The 17880-nt window shown below is 36.9% G+C and overlaps 1 protein-coding gene across 1 annotated transcript in view; it reads right to left on the reverse strand.

Annotated features, from left to right (window-relative positions):
* The window catches only part of SPRED1 (sprouty related EVH1 domain containing 1), a 58763-nt gene that overhangs the window by 22459 nt on the left and 18424 nt on the right, over nucleotides 1-17880 (reverse strand). Inside the window, exon 2 of the mRNA XM_066188327.1 lies at nucleotides 1434-1608. Within this exon, the coding sequence (XP_066044424.1) occupies nucleotides 1434-1608 (175 nt within the window). The remainder of the gene's footprint in view (nucleotides 1-1433; nucleotides 1609-17880) is intronic.

Consider the following 17880-nt stretch of genomic DNA (forward strand, 5'->3'; position numbering starts at 1 on the left):
GACACAGGATGGGGCACATACAAAAAACCAAAAACAAAACAAACTGACCAAGACAATAAAGGTTTGGAAAACATATTCATGCTAATTCATGAGCTTGATTTTAGGCAGGAAGAGGAGGAGAAATATTTAAAACCTTCTACCAGAAGTGGAAACAAAACAAATCTTGCCTAGGGGAAATGGGAGAGAGGACTCTGCAAATAGGTCAGGACACTGATGGCCGGACATTTTTATATCCATGCAGGCAAAACATTAAATCAGTCTCTAGTTCAGAGCATTTTATTATTCTTAAGGCAAGCTGTGAATATTCCAAGTATTAAGAATTAAGAAAAAATTACCAAGTATCTCTAAATGCAATTAAGCGTCTCAAAAAGAGCCTCAACAAGGCTAAAAGAAGTTCTAAAGGGAACTACTGCAAAGTGAGGAAGGAATTGCAGGTGCACGTAGCTGTGCGGGAACACAGGGTACTCTGCTAATAGCGCTACGCCCCACTGAAACAACTGAGTCAGCAGAATTTCTATTTATATGCTCTCTTCCTACAATAGTCACAGTCAAGGCAGAAAACTCAGCAGTCCTGCCTCAGGGGAGAAACTGGTGTGCTTGAGGAAGGGTCAGCAGTACAGTATGAGAAGGAATTCTATCTTTTAAACTTACAGAGGAGTCAAAGTTCATTTGCAGAAAAGAGTAAATTCTTGATAAAAGTCATTAATACGGAGCTTTTGTGCCTTCTCCATCTCTCTTTGTTTCCACAGTAAGACACAGCCCCATTCAGATATCTGTTTGCCACTCAAGCAATCCTTAGTAAGCCCATTTTGTCTTCCATAGGTCTGCATGTAGAAATGGCTGAGATCCTGCACCAGTTTTCATTTTTGAGGCTGATTTTCATTATGCTTCTTAAGACGTGTTTATTACTGGTATTTTATGTAAGGTAGCTGATGAATGAATACTGTCAATGTGTTCAGCAAACCAGGTCAATTCTTGGACCTGTCAGCTTCATGCTATCTTTCAATATGAAGTTGTTCTCCTGTAAAATCGCTTCTTTTTATCATAGCCATATTCCACAGCTAACCAATTCACTACCGAGGAACTCCACCTGATTTCATGCTCTTAATAAAATTCTCATTTCCAACACTCCTCCTAAATGCAGTATCACTGCTTAGAAACAAGATTTAACTCCAATCTTTCACTGGAAGAAAAATTAACAGCAAAATTTTTCCCAGATGGAGATGTTTCTAAAAAATCAATGCGCTTGATTCTAAAAAGGCAGGATATTCCATTTAAAACAAATACCTGGCTCGTTTGGTACACAATCATTGATACAGATATAGCATTAGACTGAAACTGTAAGTTTACTTTGTAGTCTACAGGCTACAAGCAAGCATCTAAACTTATGTCCCATATAGTTTTATAATCATTAAATAGATGCAAATTGTTACCGTTTTATCCCTGAGTCGTTCTCCATGGATAAGAAAGTCAGCACAGCTATTCTCTTCCTGGGGAATGACTTTGAAGACTGTGACACAGCTTAGTCCACCCCCTCCAAGTGGTAACCATCCACCACTTGAGTCATCCCGGGTCATCACCACAGCTCGCACTCGTGCATAACTATTACTGAAAGAGAAGCAAAAGAAGAAATTAGTTTTCCATAAACATAAACAACCTAAGTCTAGTAAAAAACAAAACCAAACCGACAAACCCACAACCAAGATCACAATAATTAACACTGTCTTTCCACAAACATCACCTAGAAGAAAACAATTTAAGACCACCCTCAAAAAATGTTTCTCTGCATTTTTATGCCTTCATTAGGACTTCTCAGAGCTTGTAATTTTTTGTAAAGAGGCTCAACCAGAGAATATAGTTGCCAAATCAAAGCTCATGTTCTTCTAAAAACTTTACACTCAGTGATCTAGCTAGAGGGCCGGAAAGAGAATAAGAAACAACTCCTGATTTATTTTAGACTAATCATGAAGCCAGTCAGCCACCATGAAATTGCACAGAAAAGAGAACAAGAAAACAGAAAGAGGTCAAGCCTTCTGTCACTAAAATCTAAACAAGAACAGGCTTCTAGCCAGAAACCCTGCTTCCCTTCATCCATCCCTCCTCCCCATGCATATAACCCGTCCTTTGCAAGGGTAGGTCAGGACACACACTGTGGCGTTTGAAAACAGAACCAGTTACAACTACTTAAAATCCGTATCTGCAGTGTCTACTTGCTGCTTCTCTCCTGTATTTGCACCATGTATAAAATTACTTGCATTTTACAATTTAACAGCTTTTTCTGTAGTTGAGTATTTTTATAAAATAAACTAATTATTATCATGTCATTACTTAAAAGCCAAGTTCCAGAGTACTGTAAAAAGAGGTAATTTCCCTCTCTCTCTGCTCTTAGTTTTTTCTTTTAAATTACATGAAAACTTCTAGTTTTGGTTATGAATTTGCCACTACATCACCTAAAACCCCACGGCTTGCCAGGGATGTTATAAGATGCTACATTTGAAATACAGTCTACTGGATGAATGTAGCAGTTGATGACTGAACATTTTAACACCTTAAGATAAGGTGTTACCTTTTTGTAACATATTCCTGATTGAGGTTTTAAGTACTTATGTCACTTAGCACTAGTGATGTCAAATTTAAGGGCTGAAGACGAAATATTAGAACAGATCAAAACTGTTCCTTCAGTATTTGAGATAAAACTATTCGCCAAGCTGTTGCACTTTTAAAAGATCACTGCTTTATTTCTAACCCCCCCCCCCAACCTGCCAAAAATAAAAAAGGTAGGCTTCTTTGTGTAATTAACATATTACATTCTCATACACATGTATGATTCACAAATATGATTCACTTGTGTGTGCATGTGTGTTTACATATAGATATATATATATGAGATTTTGCTGCAAGCATCTAAAGCTGAAACACACAATGGTTTGTAAAATGGAAAATTATACAAGACTGTAAATTTTTTGCTTATAGGCAGCTGAATTTTGTTTACAGCCTCTGGGCAAAGCCCCTTCCTCTCTCTGAATCTCATAGTTAAAATGACAGTTCAGTCAATGTTGCTTGCCATTTCTTTACCAACATCTTTTACTTAAGTACTCAAACACAGCAGACATACGTTAAAAACAATCCAATCCTTCACTGTATGTGTCTATCTTTATAAAATCTGCCAATAAAACTGGTTACATCTCAATGCTTAATAATATTACTGAAAGTTGAATCATTCGTTCACTGGTCTCTATCACTGTGTCTCACTTGGAGCTAAGATCAGACTGTAGTTGCATGTACACTTCATACACAGGTAGTCTTTCATCTCATTTCTGTCAGAAGAGCCTCTTCTGACAGAAACTGAGGACACCAGGACACTCCTCTAAACCAGTAAGAAACAGGATCCAACGACTGGTTAAGCCTCAAAACTGTCTTTGTTATTCTCAGTTTAAGTGAACAACAAATTTGGCTTTTAAGTTATTCACTCTATAAATTTGGTCATAAATCTGAGTATTAGAGCTTTTATTTGTATATCAATCAACTGCAGCAAGAGTTCAGTTAAAGAGAACTTCCCTTAGGACACTTAAGAAAACCTACAACAACATTAATTTTTTCTTAAAATGAAAGCTCACACTCCACATCCATTTTCTTTCCAAGAACTGCTGAAGAGAAGCAAAGACAGAGGCTTAAGCTACTTCCATTCAGTGGAGTTCTCTGCCAGTGTTGGGAATTTTCCCTCTGTCCTATACTGAGATGCCTAGTCTGGTCTGGTTAACAATCCTGTGATTTACTTTCCATATATTCCAAAAAAATGTTTTAAACATTTATCCTTTCAAATATTTTAGAAACTACTATCGAATCCACTGCATTAGTGCAAAACCAAATTCCCCAAAAGGTAATATTTAATGAACAATCGCTTAAATTGAAACAAGCCCGTTTTTCCGTATAATCACCCTGTAGATTAACTAGACAAATTCTGTACTTGTAACAATACCTAAGCCTACAAAGAGATTTTTAGTTTTATGCTTCTGTTGGTGGCCGTTTTTTAATATTATTTTTTATATTTGAATGGAACTCACAATTCGTAACAACAGCTATTTTTAGCAACAATACAAGCTGGTTTCCAATTAACCAGAATGCAGTGGCAGGAGCTATGAATGATTCCCATTTCCAGAATCCTCTGCAAACAGAACAGGATCTGCCTGTCACACTACTGGCGCTACAAAAGCACTCGCAAGTCTTCTATCTGTAAGCATCATAGCCCTGTCTACTCTTGGGAACTTTAGAACAGATTGTTAAACTGCTGGTGGTACCTTAGCAGTGGGAAAAAGGGCAGACAAGGCCCTAGAGTTTTCCTAACACAGCCTAAGGTTTTTACCTGCTCTTGCATGTTTGGCAGCTCTATCAGGAATACCTGAACAAAAGAAAAACCAAACAAATGGCGATTGGTTGAGCATTGCTCTTCTGAAGCCTTTTACCAGAGCTACCCACAGGCGTGTGAAATGGAGCATGGAGAACAGCATTGCAACAGCAGGTCCAAAGCTACTGTACTGAAGCCAACCTCTCCTGAGACTCCCTGGTTTTGGTTGTGGCCACTGGAAATTCTTGAGGCAGAGCAAGGTTTAAAGGAAATGGTATTCTGGCCAAAGGAGCATGCTGCTTTCTTAAAGTCAGTACTGAGGACAGTAAGACTGGTGACAATGACACTGGAATCCAAGATCAGTTTTTAACGACTAAGGAAACAGATCTCTCTAACATCTGAGCGCCTCAGGTAGGAGATAAGAATATGGTATTAAGTGATTAAAGGGAATTATAAATTGGAATAAAGGAGAAAGAGAAAAAAAAAACCCAAACACTTATCTACACTGTGTTTTCCCTCTAGCAGTGAAAACTTACTGAGGAGTACAGCATGTGTCTGAGTGCTATACCTAGTAAACACGAAACAAAGCTATTTTAAGATAGCATAATAAATATGTTGTGTGAAGTTTCATTCTAAAAATATAATCAAATGAAGATTATTCTTATACCAAAACCAAAATCGTTAGTGGGGTGAATTAAGCAGCCTAAGAAAGTATTAGGGGCAAAATCAAAAGGTTATACACCACAAGTGGACAGAAAAAAGATGACCTACAGTCCTTGCCTGACAGCAGCAGGCATCTTAAAAGCACCTCTGACAAGAGGTTTAAAAGGCTCTCTCCCCGCTCCAAAAGCTGTGTGTTTATATCATTGTAATGCTTTTGGGCCCAAACTGACTTATGAGCTGGATGACCAAACCATCCTACAAGCTCAGGAAGAATGTCACTGGCCAAGACAGGCTGGGACCTTCAGCTCAACAACTAAGGAATAAGCCTGCTTTTGGTAGCTGAGGAAGGAACGCAATTGTAATTTCATCACCATGATTGTTTTCTTCTTTTTGTGAAAAATAAATTACTTTGATAATTTGGGGTATTTCTTACATTTAATATCAAGATAATAAAGATAACAAATGTTGTTACATTTGTCCTTTATTCCATTAGCCAAGCAAAAGAGAATGAATATTTAGAACTTTCTGCCAAAATACTTGTCACAGAGAAAAATGGGAAGAGATGTTGGGGATAGTGGAAAAGCAGCCATCTTGTTGCTTTACCTATGTTTTAACCTAGTTTCAACCGTATACAAATCTTTCCTCTCCTAATTCATTTTAAACATTGCCATTCTTTCACTTGTACTGCATTTTGCACATTTCTATTTTAATATAGGACTGAAAAACAAAAGTGATTTCAGAAATGTTGCTTAAAGCAATTGTACTGTAATTGATTTTTTTAGTACTATACTGCTACTACCATTACCACCAAGAAACCTGAATCTGCAAGTGGAATTATAAACTGAACCATAAGAGAAACTGACTCTTTCAGCTTTGGTAAAAATATTTAGAATTATAATTTCTTTCAAAGTTGGAAAACAGATTTGAAGAAAAGGACTTTGAGTTTCATATGGACACCCAAGCTGAACACAAGTGAAAAACAGGCCCTTGGGAAAAAGGAGGCCAACAATGCTGCCAGCAGGTCACAGAAGCTGATCCTGTCTCTACTCAGCCCTACTGAGGCCACAGCTGGAGAGCTTTGTCCAGTGTTGGGCTTTCCAGTACACAAGAAACATGAAGCTCCTGGAGTGGGTCCAGCAGAGTGTAACAAAAATGGTTCAGAGACTGAACCATCCATCAAATGAAGGCAGGCAGAAAGCTGGGACTGCTTTGCTGGATGAAGAAAACACTTGTGGGTATTTTCTTAGTGTATAGAAATAGCTCAAGGGATGGTGCAAAGAGGATAGGCAGAGGCTCTTCTCAGTAGTGCCCAGTGAGAGCACCAGAGACAAGGGACACAAACTGAAACACAGGAAGTTCCATTTGAACATCAGCAACTACTTTTCCACTGTGAGGGTACCTGAGTACTGACACAGGTTATGCAGAGAAGATGTGGAGTCTCCATCCTTGGAGAGTTTCAAAAGCCATATGGACAGAGTCCTGCATAAGCTGATTTAGGTGACCCTTCCCTGAGCAGCAGGGAAGATGACATCCAGAGGATGCCTTCCAATCTCAAATATTCTTTCTTTTCTTCAATATCATATTTCAAAGCACAGTTATATATATGGGTTATATATGGGTTAATTTATAAAAATTCATGATACTTTGAAGCAAGAATTGTCACTGTGCAAACTGCTACTTAAACACTTCTGACAAGGCTAAGGGAAAAAACAGGCGTTCTGAAAAATCGTGACACACTCTGCTATGAAATTACACTATCTTTGCTGGCACCCAAGTAACAGCTCCAGGCTGGTCTTCAAATGTGAAATGGTCATGGATCAAGGCTCTTTACCTTTGACTGACACTTTACACAGGTACTTTAGTCCCTCCAACTTCTGGTGCAATATCCTTTTGTGTTAGTAGTCTTACCAAAAGAGCATACATGAACCACACTTGGCTTTTTATGGTTATTATACAAACAGCTTAATGGAACACTTTATGATTCCCAGCGAGAGAAGTGCACGGGAGTACATAACATGTCCACATACCAAAAGGTACTATCAGACCACTAAAGTCTGTTTTACTTGCAGATAGCATTTTTTGAGTATTGACTCAATATAGAAAGAAAAATAATGTCACCAATAACACGTGACCTTACTGGTACACTGCTGATGTTATAAACCCTTCGTTACTAAAGGTTTAGTGAATGAGTGCCACTGGCACAAAATATTAATAACTTACCTTAAACAGATGGAGATGAAAATGTAGCACAAGTGCTGAAGAAGACATAATTTACATCAAGAAAATGTATGACAGCATATCTTATTATTTTTTTAATAAGGAGGATATTGCCATAAAAACAGCTACTAAATGAGGCTCTGCTTAACATGACTGTTACCTTTCTCCTCTCAAAATTATATCAACAAATCAGAATATGCACCAAACTCTTATGCTCTTTCACCAAACTCCTTGCTGCTAGAATGCAAGAGTTGTCAGATTTTCTCCTTTAAAAAGAGGCAAGAGATATTCCTCACAACAAACAGAAAATGTGTATGGCTACTATGCCTAGTAAGTTTATTTCTGTGAGTTCAGCAAGGAAAGACATGTGGTTCCAGGAGGAACTACAAACAAATGCTGTTACATTTAGGATATGGGTAACCACACTGATTTACTGAAGAGCTTTGGATTTTGTCCAAAAACCTGAAGAGAACATTTCCGCTCAAATAACAAACCCCAAAAAACCAACAAAACAAATCAACAAGAAGAAAATTTTCAGATTTTACAGAAACCTGAGCTACCAAGCAAAATGGCTTGAACCCAAAATGACAAAAGGAAAAAGCTACACGGGAAATAGTATTATGTAAGGAAGGGATAAGTGGTATTCTCAAAGACCCAAAAATACATGACTAAAATTATTATTTAGTAGAAGCGGTTCATAAAACAAGTTGTTTAACAGTGCACCTACAATTCAAATGGGAAAATGAGACATAAATGAACAAGTGTCAAGATACTATGTTGCTCTCATGAATTGTTCTCTTGGACACAACACAAGAATAATTAAAAGAAAATTAAAAAGTATGAATGGGGTCCTAGTGTTCCTACTTGAATACAGACAATTTATGTCCATATAAAGTAATCAAGACTACAAGGAAGAATGGCTGCTGCTGTAAGCTCTTTTGCAAAGCTCAAGAGCATATGAAGAATGGAGAAGCTGTTAAGAATTGAAACTCATCAAAATTACATATAAAGTATGTATTTGACATTTGTATGAAAAAACATTTTAGCCCTGTTCCCCAGCATCTTCTCTTGTTTCATAATTGTAGCTGTTTTCTATTACTTCTGTATGTCATCCATGAGGGCTGGTTAAACGAAGTAATATTTTATCACACCAAAGGAGATCACAATACATACTTGGATTCTACTCCTTGAAAAAATGAAAAAGAATCAAAGTGAAGTTCGAAGATGGCTCCAGAGGTTTTGGACACATGTAGCAGAACTAAATAAATAGCATACAGTATGTAATTCCGCTTTGTAGTAGTTTATGAGATAAGCAGGACTTGGAAGATACTTTTTGACCACTTCCACAGCTGCCTGCTCACAACAGAGGACTGCTGGTACCAAGGACTACTGGAATTAAGTCCATCCAGTTTTAGGTAGATGGGTAACAATTCAAGTGGTCAGATCCTGGTCCTCATGTACCCTCCAAGTTTAATGGGGCTCTTCCAGAAAGTCCTAAATTTGCCTCATTTTAAAAAGCTGACAGCATGACTCCAGAAATATCCACTCTCTGTTCTAGCCTGTCTTCCCTTCTCTGCATATATTCTTAAAGTTACTGCTTTTTCCTTACCTCAGAATTTATGAAGATCCACAGGAATCTCTTAATTCCATTTATAGCACAGAACTGTCTGTACCTTCTTTTAATTCTGTGAAATCATTACTTGTTTCTTACCAAGCTATTGGGTACTGATGCCATGTATTCTGATTTGCTTACCATGGAAACGTGTAGAGAAAGATGGAAGAGCCCACAAATGAAACAGGAGAAAGAGGTTTAGTTTGGGATTTTTTAGTGAGAAAAGTTACCATTTCTTTCCAAGCTTGCAAAAACAAACATCTAAAGAAACGATGGAACAGAAGCTTTTCATTTTCTTGAGCTCTTCAGTAAACTTAGGACAAGCACAAGTCTGCCACCTAAGGCAGGTTCCACTGAAACTAAGACAACTTGACACTTCCAGTAAATTTCCTCAGACAACACCATCCAGTCTAGTTTGTTTTGTTTTTTTAATGAAGCTTAAAGATTCAGTTGCACTTTTTATTTTCCTGGAAATAGCAATGATGACTACAGTTTAGGACAACAATTTATGGAAAGATTTTATGTAATATTTGTATCTGAACAGGTCAGAATTCTGTCTTCTCTCATAGCCATTTTTCTCGAGTCTTATATGCTCACAAAGCCCAAGTATGAAGCATGCAAGTGTAATTAGATCACTCTCATTGTCAAAGCTGGTCATCTGGCCACTGAGGTTATGGATGGCAGGACTGGAAAACCTGTTAACAGATGTAAATACATTAACCAACAAGCCATTTTGTAATAAAGTTCTTGATCAGTAAAATAAGATGAAAGTAACTAACACATTCTTATAAACCATTTTAGCTCCCCTAAGGTACAATATACTGTACTAAATATGTTATTTTTGAACAAGCACATGTGTACTTTTTATTCCTTTTCTTGTTGTATTTAGGAATAGCACCCCACAAATGCTCAGATAGCTATTATTTTCCTCCACCTAAGAACTTACATAGCAAAAATAAAGGACAAAGCTGTTATACTTTTTTCAAACAGGTCAGAAAATATCGTCACCGATTTTTTTGTATTTCCTCTGCCTGAATTTCTGTCAGGTTGTTCTGGACTACAGACCATTTGGCCATGGGAGCACCTGTAATGAGCACAATTCAATGAAACTCAGAGTTGCCTGTTAGTGTACAGAGCTTAGAGGGTGAGCTGCTACATACTCTTGAACTTTTGGCAATGCATTATGGAAGAAAAAAAGCAGCAGATCCACTGAGCTTACCTAAAATAACACTTGATATTAGGTAGACAAGCACAAAATCTAAATTTTGTTCTAATCACATTAAAAGAAATTTCTAAAAGGTACAGGTCATTTCTGGCATGCATTTCCCACTCAGCCTGGACAGAAAAGGAACAGAACCTGGAACCAAATATAGCATATCCACACTTATAAAAATATTCTAACAGCCTTGCTGCGCTGTGAGATTGCTAATGAATGTTGTATACAAATAACATTCAAGTGTTTAAACCCATATGAACTGAAATTGTAGCATCACTAATTGATATTGTTAAATCTAAAGCTCGTCTCAACATTTACATTGATGTGGCTTTTCAAGGACTTTAGCCACACAATATGAAAGTGATCTTGCAAAGTAAATCATATTCTACGAAAATCCCTATGCTAAATTTCTCCTTTTAACATAATAACAAAACAGTAAACATTCAAAAGGATGTTTTAAACACACACAAATGGACAAATCATAAATGTCTGCACTAACAAAACAAAGACTACAAAGCAAACTGCAAAATGCTTAACACCAAAGTCAGAGTTAAAAACGAAGTCTGAATGAGCCTTAAGAAAGAAGCTTGTGAACTTACAGAAGTTTTTGAAGGTGTATGTTCACTGACCAAAAAAAGAAGTTACTATTCCCTTGCTACACAGCACATTTCGTGGCTTGAACCACTCTCTTCTGTAGTTTTAACAAAACATGAATTTCAGAGAGAGGAAGTAAACAGAAATAAACAAATGAAAGACAAATGCAAATACTTCTATTACAATTATCCATCAAACCAGAAAAAACTAAAATATTAAAAAGATTATAGAAAACGTTTCAATGGTATGCCCTTTATATATGCCATACATCAGCATGAATAATGTAACTTACATAGCCACTATGTAATTCTGTGATTGTGTTTGATAATCTCAGTAATAATAAGCACCTGACCAGCAGTCTAAGCACAGAAATAGGTGATACATGAGCCTTAAGATCAGAACACAGGAATTCTAACAGCACATCTCAAAAAAGCGTAACTAAGCCTTGGTTTACTACATTCCCCATTCCAACTACCACTAAAGCGTTATTTTTCACAAGTTTCTGCAAAAAGCTGCATGTAACGAATACATGGGTGATGCATGAACACAACACAGAGCCAAGAAATAAGGCACCGCAATGCCTTTGAGTTCGAAATGAAGGTTATTTAAGTTCCATTATTTGCTGCTTTTCCAGAAGAAAAGTTTAGAAACTTGTAAGTAGCTGCACAGAAAAAGAATAAGGAGTACACATGCATTCCCCCTTCTCACCAAATACATAATAAACCAAAAAAAAGAACAAATTTAGACTTTATAAATGATAGCCATGAGAACTACTACAATAATCGTGGAATCTCTGTCTATTCAGCAACTTAAAAAGTATCCATTAGATACAGTTTCCTTGTTTAGGCAACAACACAATCCCAAACAAAGGGTTACAGCAGAGATGATGAGATAATGGGATAATTTAGTGTTATAATCACATCTCCTTATTTCCTCTTTAGACTTTTAAAACCATTAACACCATTAGAAGGGTAATGGCCTTAAACTGATGAAGGATAGGTTTAGGTATTAGGGAGAAGTTCCTTACTGTGAGTGTGGTGAGGCACTGAACAGGTCTCCCACAAAAGTGGTGAATGCTCCATTTCTGGAAGTGTTCAAAGGTGTCTTGGATGGGGCTTTGAGCAACCTGATCTAGTGGAAGATGAGGCAAGGGGTTGGAACTGGATGACCTCGGGGGTCCCTTCGAATGCAAATCATTCTATGATAAATTATGGCTTAGGGTGGAACTTCACCCGAAAGAGGAAATTCTGAAAAGGGTGATGGAGACAGCTAAGTCAAACTGCACAAAATGTATGATTAGAGTACCAAGAAAGGAACATTGCACAATGCAAGCTCCAAACAGTTTTTAGGCAGTAGAATCCAAGCAAGGAGTGAAACAACAGCCTTTCAGCTACAGTCAATCTATGAGACAAAAATGTTGTGTAGGAACAACTAAGTAGATTTTTTTTTCTTTGGAGCAGCTGTGACATCATTGTTGCCCAGCTTTACTAGCCAAAGCTGATTGCTATCCACTGTAAAAATGTTTTAAGTGGCTATTTGCCCCTTTTATTATACAAAATAAAATGTAATAGCTTATAAAATACAGGCTAAAGTACAAAACTAAAAAATCTTGCTAAATTAATGAGATATACATTAGGCCATTCCAAAAATATTTGTGTCCTTGTATTTAACAGTACTGGAAATGAGTCATGACTGCATAATTGAAGAAATACAACCAGAAAATTAAATATTTGTGCTTAGAGAGACAGAAGATATTATATATTCAATAAAAATAAGGAGAAATTAAATTAGTAGAACAGACAGGTGTAGATGGAGAAGATCAAACTTAAAAGATTTCAATTTGGCTCTTTTGTTAGTACCCACGTGTTACAGACCTTTGCCCTTACTGCAGCAACAGAAGGACCTTCTATATTTATACTCCAAGGACAGTGTCTATTATCAAAACAGTGAGGATTACAAATAATTTTCCCTTATTATAACTAACAATGAATTTTGAGCACTTTTATCTGCAAGGATACTGTCCGAGTAATTCAAATAAGCCAGGAGAAATCATTAAATTTATTAGCTGAAGTAAAGCAATCAGCATTTTACTATGCATGCTGAAAAGCAAAGTCAAAAGACCAGCAGCGTTTTACAAGTAATTGCTTTAGTGGTGCTAAAAATCCCTAAATTTTGAGCCAAAATGTTCACTATTTAGGAATTTAAGTATCGGCTGCATCACACAGGTTCATCTGACAGACTTCTGAACATTTTGCTTAAAACCCAACATTGGGAATGCATTTACCATGTATGAGCTTTACATACAGGATGTAAAATAGTGGTTTTGAGGGCTCTGCTTCTTAAATTTGGTTGCTCAAATATCAAGAAATTAAATTCAGTTGGAAGAGAGGAAAGGATCTTCTCTAGTCATGCAGCAATTCCTAGACAGATTCATTTTCCTGTAAGTTCAATAATACTGGAAGGAATGGATAAAAGACTTTTTTAGTCAGTAAGTTCTTAAAAATAATAATACTGATACAATTGATTATTTGAGTAGAAGAATTTTAGAACTGTCACTGCAGTTTTAGATGCCATTAGGTAGTTAAATCCTTGTAGCTCAGCCTTGTTCTCTTCGCCTGTGTTGACTGGGAAGTTTTGTGTGCCTAACATTCAATCCAAACATCTGTAAGAAGCATTTTATTCAGAAGACTGAATAAAAACCTAATATTGCCTATTCTACATAAAAAGATGATAAAAAAATACCAAACAAAAAACAGCTGACACAGTTGTTTCTTTAGGGAGCACAAAAAAAAAAAAAAAAAAAAAAAAAAAAAAAAAAAAAAAAAAAGATTGCCTAAGAGTTATTTAAGGGGAAGAAGAGGGAGCTAAAAATGCCAGAACTCAAGTAACCAAAATGAAGTAATAGATGTTCCAAAAGTCAGTGACGTGAAAAGATTGGGGGGGAAAAAATGGTTTGTATAAATCGTCTGCTGCCAAGTAAGTAACAGTAGTGGAGCAAAAAAGAAAGGAGGAGCAAAGAGAAAGAAGGGATGCAAAAGAAGTAGGAAAGAGAAAGGAAGCGGTATCTCCTTTTCCCAGACTAGAAGCAGACACATGAGGAAAAACTAGGTGCCCTTCATCAATGACAAGCATAATCACAATGCACATCACTGTTTAACATGCAATGGTTATACTATGGCTTTCTAAAATACACTGAATTTTTTTTCCTGGATTAAAACGGCAGTATGAAATCTTGTAGCCAAATTTAAATTAGGAAAAATTTGGTTCGATTGGTTCCAATTAAAAAAACACAGAGTAAGATAGAAATTTTTCATTTTTAATTGTATATTAAGTCATTTCCAGCAAATACAAGTTATTGTATCAAAATCTATAGCATATTAACAGTTTTAACAGGTGGAAAACTGGTAAGCATCATGAAGAAGTGGAAAGAATGGTTTTAAGAAGCATTTCCAAAGAGTAGGCAGAGACAGCTGGAAATGCAGAGCAATCACATTTCTTTTAATCTTTCCTGAAACTACTCTCTGCAGCATGATCTCAGGAGGGCCTTTAACAGAGACCTGGGAGAGGACACAAAAAACCTGACAGTTCTACACAACCTCCTGCTAATAAATCCAAGGCAACTTGCATACCTATACTACAATTGTTGTTAGAAGCACTTTAAAGTAATATGATCCGGCACTATTGTCAGAAGCACTCTCCATCCTTCTCTCGCCCATTTCATTTACCTCTACCATGCACTTTCCCCACTGCTTCTACAGCTTTGCAGTGATCAATACTGGGAAAGCTGATGTGAATCAAGAACAATTCAGAAGAAAGAGCAACTTCAATCCAGAACAATTATCCAGCCTTGATCAGTAAATTACAGCCCAGTTGGAGTTTGCCTGCTTATCTACATTACCTATGTATTTTGAGATTAGAACATAACTAACAATATCAACACCCAGGATTTAAGTCACAAAGTTTGGCACATTTGACCCTTTCCTGCAGTTTAAACCTAAAGAGAAAATCTAATGATCAGGTTTTTTGGCTTCATATGGGAGGAATTATGAGGACCAAACATGCAAAAAAGTAGTGGAAAAAAATGTTCTTCCTCCCAAGAAACATATATTGTCTTTGAATTCTTACTGTGAGAGGTTTTGGCCCTCCTTGTATTAGTAAAGTCCAGTTTACATGCCAACAAAACAATTTCCTTTATGAAATGATGGAATACACATAAGGAAAGCACTCTTGATTCCAGACAGTGCAAAGGGATTGATTCCAGTAGCACAGAAAACAGGTATTCTGAACACTAAAAAGGTCACCCCTTAATGTAGTGAGAGAAACCACAATTTTCAAGAAATACAATTGAAAATACATCACAAGAAGAGAATCAATTATAAGCACATATAGCCTGCATGGAGCATTAAATCTGTGTATCGTTAACCCATGCAAAACCGAGTATTTTCAGTGCAGATATAAAAGAAACAAGTACTACTGTTCTGCACATTAAAACATTGATACATCATCTATGGCCAAGCTTTTACACTGATAAACCAATAATTTTACAAAAAATTAGCACTAAAGATAGTAGTCCTACTATGTATGAATTTAGAAGTCTGAACACAAACTACCGTAAGTCTCAGGAAGGGTTAGGAGTATTCACTCTGGATCTTTTCACTGGAAAGGAATTATAGCAGCCTCAGTCTGGAAGAAGTTTAATATATACCAAACAAATGTGATTTGCCTAAAGTGATTCATCACCTCATCTTCATTGATGCACAGTCACCAATACATAAAGGAAATATCACCCCAAAAAGGTTTTAAAATAGAAAAGCAGCCTTTAAAAACAACCAAAAAAAAATTCACTTGGCAACTGAACCTTTACTGCTACAAAACACTTGTTCACAATAAAGTAAAACAAAAACTGATGAAGTGACCACACCATTAACTAACTACTTGTAAAGGAGATGCTTTGAGATTAGTCCAATAAATTTATTGGTAAAAAATGTTTTCCAAACTACAGTACTACTGGCATCATGAACCACACTGTTACTCGTAACCACTTTCCCCACCCCCATTCTCAGTTGGTGCTCCTGCATTATTTTTATGCCAAGCACATAAGGGAGAGGAAATACAAATCTCCTCTCTACAAAAGAGGAAGAAGAAGAAAAAAAAAAAGCCCCAAACATGAAAACCCTACAAGTTTTGCAGCTATTCATCCTTTAATAAGGATCATTATTTACAAAAAGTTATTCAGCACTTGTTGAGAATGCAAGGAAATAATACAAAATCCATAGATTCTAAACTTTAAACATTGGGTTCCAGTAAACTGGCACTCAAAAGAAACAAGATTGCACTCATGTAAGCATTTTGACACAGACAGACGATGCATCTCCAGGAGACAAATTAAAGGGTGATGCTCCATTGAACAGTTATGTGACAGGAGTGCACTGTACTATGCATAGCACATAAATGCTATGTAGATCTCTCAGTTTTTGAATTCCTTATTAATTGCAAGATGTTATTCATAGGAGATGTCTGAGCAGCCATAAATGTAGAGCTCTATCAGTGATTCAGCATCTGTAGGTCTGCAGCAAAGATTATGTGCTTTTATGGGATAATAGGAAAGCAGCTAAACCTCTCGCACCTAAATTCAGCCTGAATTTCTACCCCTTTCTTCACTAGTCCTGGGGTACAATCTCCTATCTCCTTTGTATTAACTTAAATCGGCATACAGCAGTAAAGAGAACTGGTTGCGCAACCAAAACAGAAAACCCATCTTCCCAAAAAGATTGTTCTAATAGATGAGTGCCCCAACTTACTTTCAGTCACGTGCCCCTAATGTCTAGGGCCAAGGCTGTGTAGGTGAATGCAAACTATGCCTTTCATCGGCAGCTTAAAACTATTTCATAATTAGAAATGCAGTTTACATAGGTTTTTAAAGACTTATCTAAAAATAATCATTTTAGGAGACATATGTATTTATAATTTATTTTTTTTTATCCACAGGAAAGCTACAGAAGTTGCTCTATAGTCTACACAAATTTTTGAATTCTAAATAGACTGCCCTTTCATTGTTTACTACTTTAGTGCAGTAAAGCAGTAAAGATTTAAATCAGACTGAAACTGATGACCAACATCCTAGCCATTTGTTCAATATAAAAATCCATTTGTTCCTCCGGTACACTCTGGGGAAAAAAAAACATTACCCCTTTGCTTTGAGGGACCCAGAAACCAAGAAAAAGATTTCTGTTGCATTTGGCATATTTCAATCACTGTAGATCTATTTATACACATACTTCCTAGGTGTGAACCCTAGGAAAGTCTCATTCAGTCAGAATACTGCTACAGCAATGTTTCCCAGATAAAGCCAGTAGTGCATACATTCAGTTGAATGTAGAGTTTGAAAAAAATGGAAGTTAAAAACAAAACAAAACAAATCAAGCCATGATTAACTTCACACAGCTAGAGGCTGAGAGCACCACAGCCTTGTTTCAGATATGAAATAAACACTTTTATAATTTTAAATTGAAATGATCCCTTTAAGTCTATTTATGCATTTGCTTTTCATACTCATATTCTGGCTTCCTCAGCAGCACACACACGGTTAAAACCCGACGCTTATTAGAATAGACTTCTGGTGGGAAGTGCTAAGAATTCACCCCACTGCCTACCAATCTATCCAGAAATCTGTTCTCACTCCTACTTCCTCCTGTCTGTTCCTTTCTGAAACAGCAGTTGGGGGGTTGGGAGTTTGCCTTTCCTCTACTGGATCACAGTTGTGTACATGAACTATACCAGACCATATGACAATCTCTCTCAATCCCTAAGAGGCAAAACAAGCTTCCTACCAAGGCAATCTGAGGAGAAGCCGGTAAGAGCGAGAGCCCACAGATACCAGTGTCGACATGCCTACGTTCTTACAGACCAGTTACTGCACCTATGCCTAATGGAACAAGGAGGAAGTACAGCAAATGTTACTTCAAGGACATGAGCAGCCCTGTCCATACTCACAGAAGCATGCTCCGGCTTCCACCTAGCTGTCTACATGAGACTTCAAGTGGTCCAGAGAAAAACCAAAGGCTCGAGTGTATTGTTTAGCACGCAGGAAGGCTTTGACATACAGAAAATTACTGTATTCAAGTAGAAACAGTGCCTGTTTGATGAGCAATACATGCAGAGGATAACCCCACGGCTGGAGAGTGAGACTAAAGAGAAAGGTTAGAATCTGAAAAGAAACCTCCATGGTTGCCT

Source organism: Chamaea fasciata, unplaced genomic scaffold (genome assembly GCF_029207755.1).
Source record: "Chamaea fasciata isolate MVZ Bird 193981 ecotype frontalis unplaced genomic scaffold, bChaFas1.0.hap1 SCAF_7, whole genome shotgun sequence".
NCBI classification, from domain to species: Eukaryota; Metazoa; Chordata; class Aves; order Passeriformes; family Sylviidae; genus Chamaea; species Chamaea fasciata.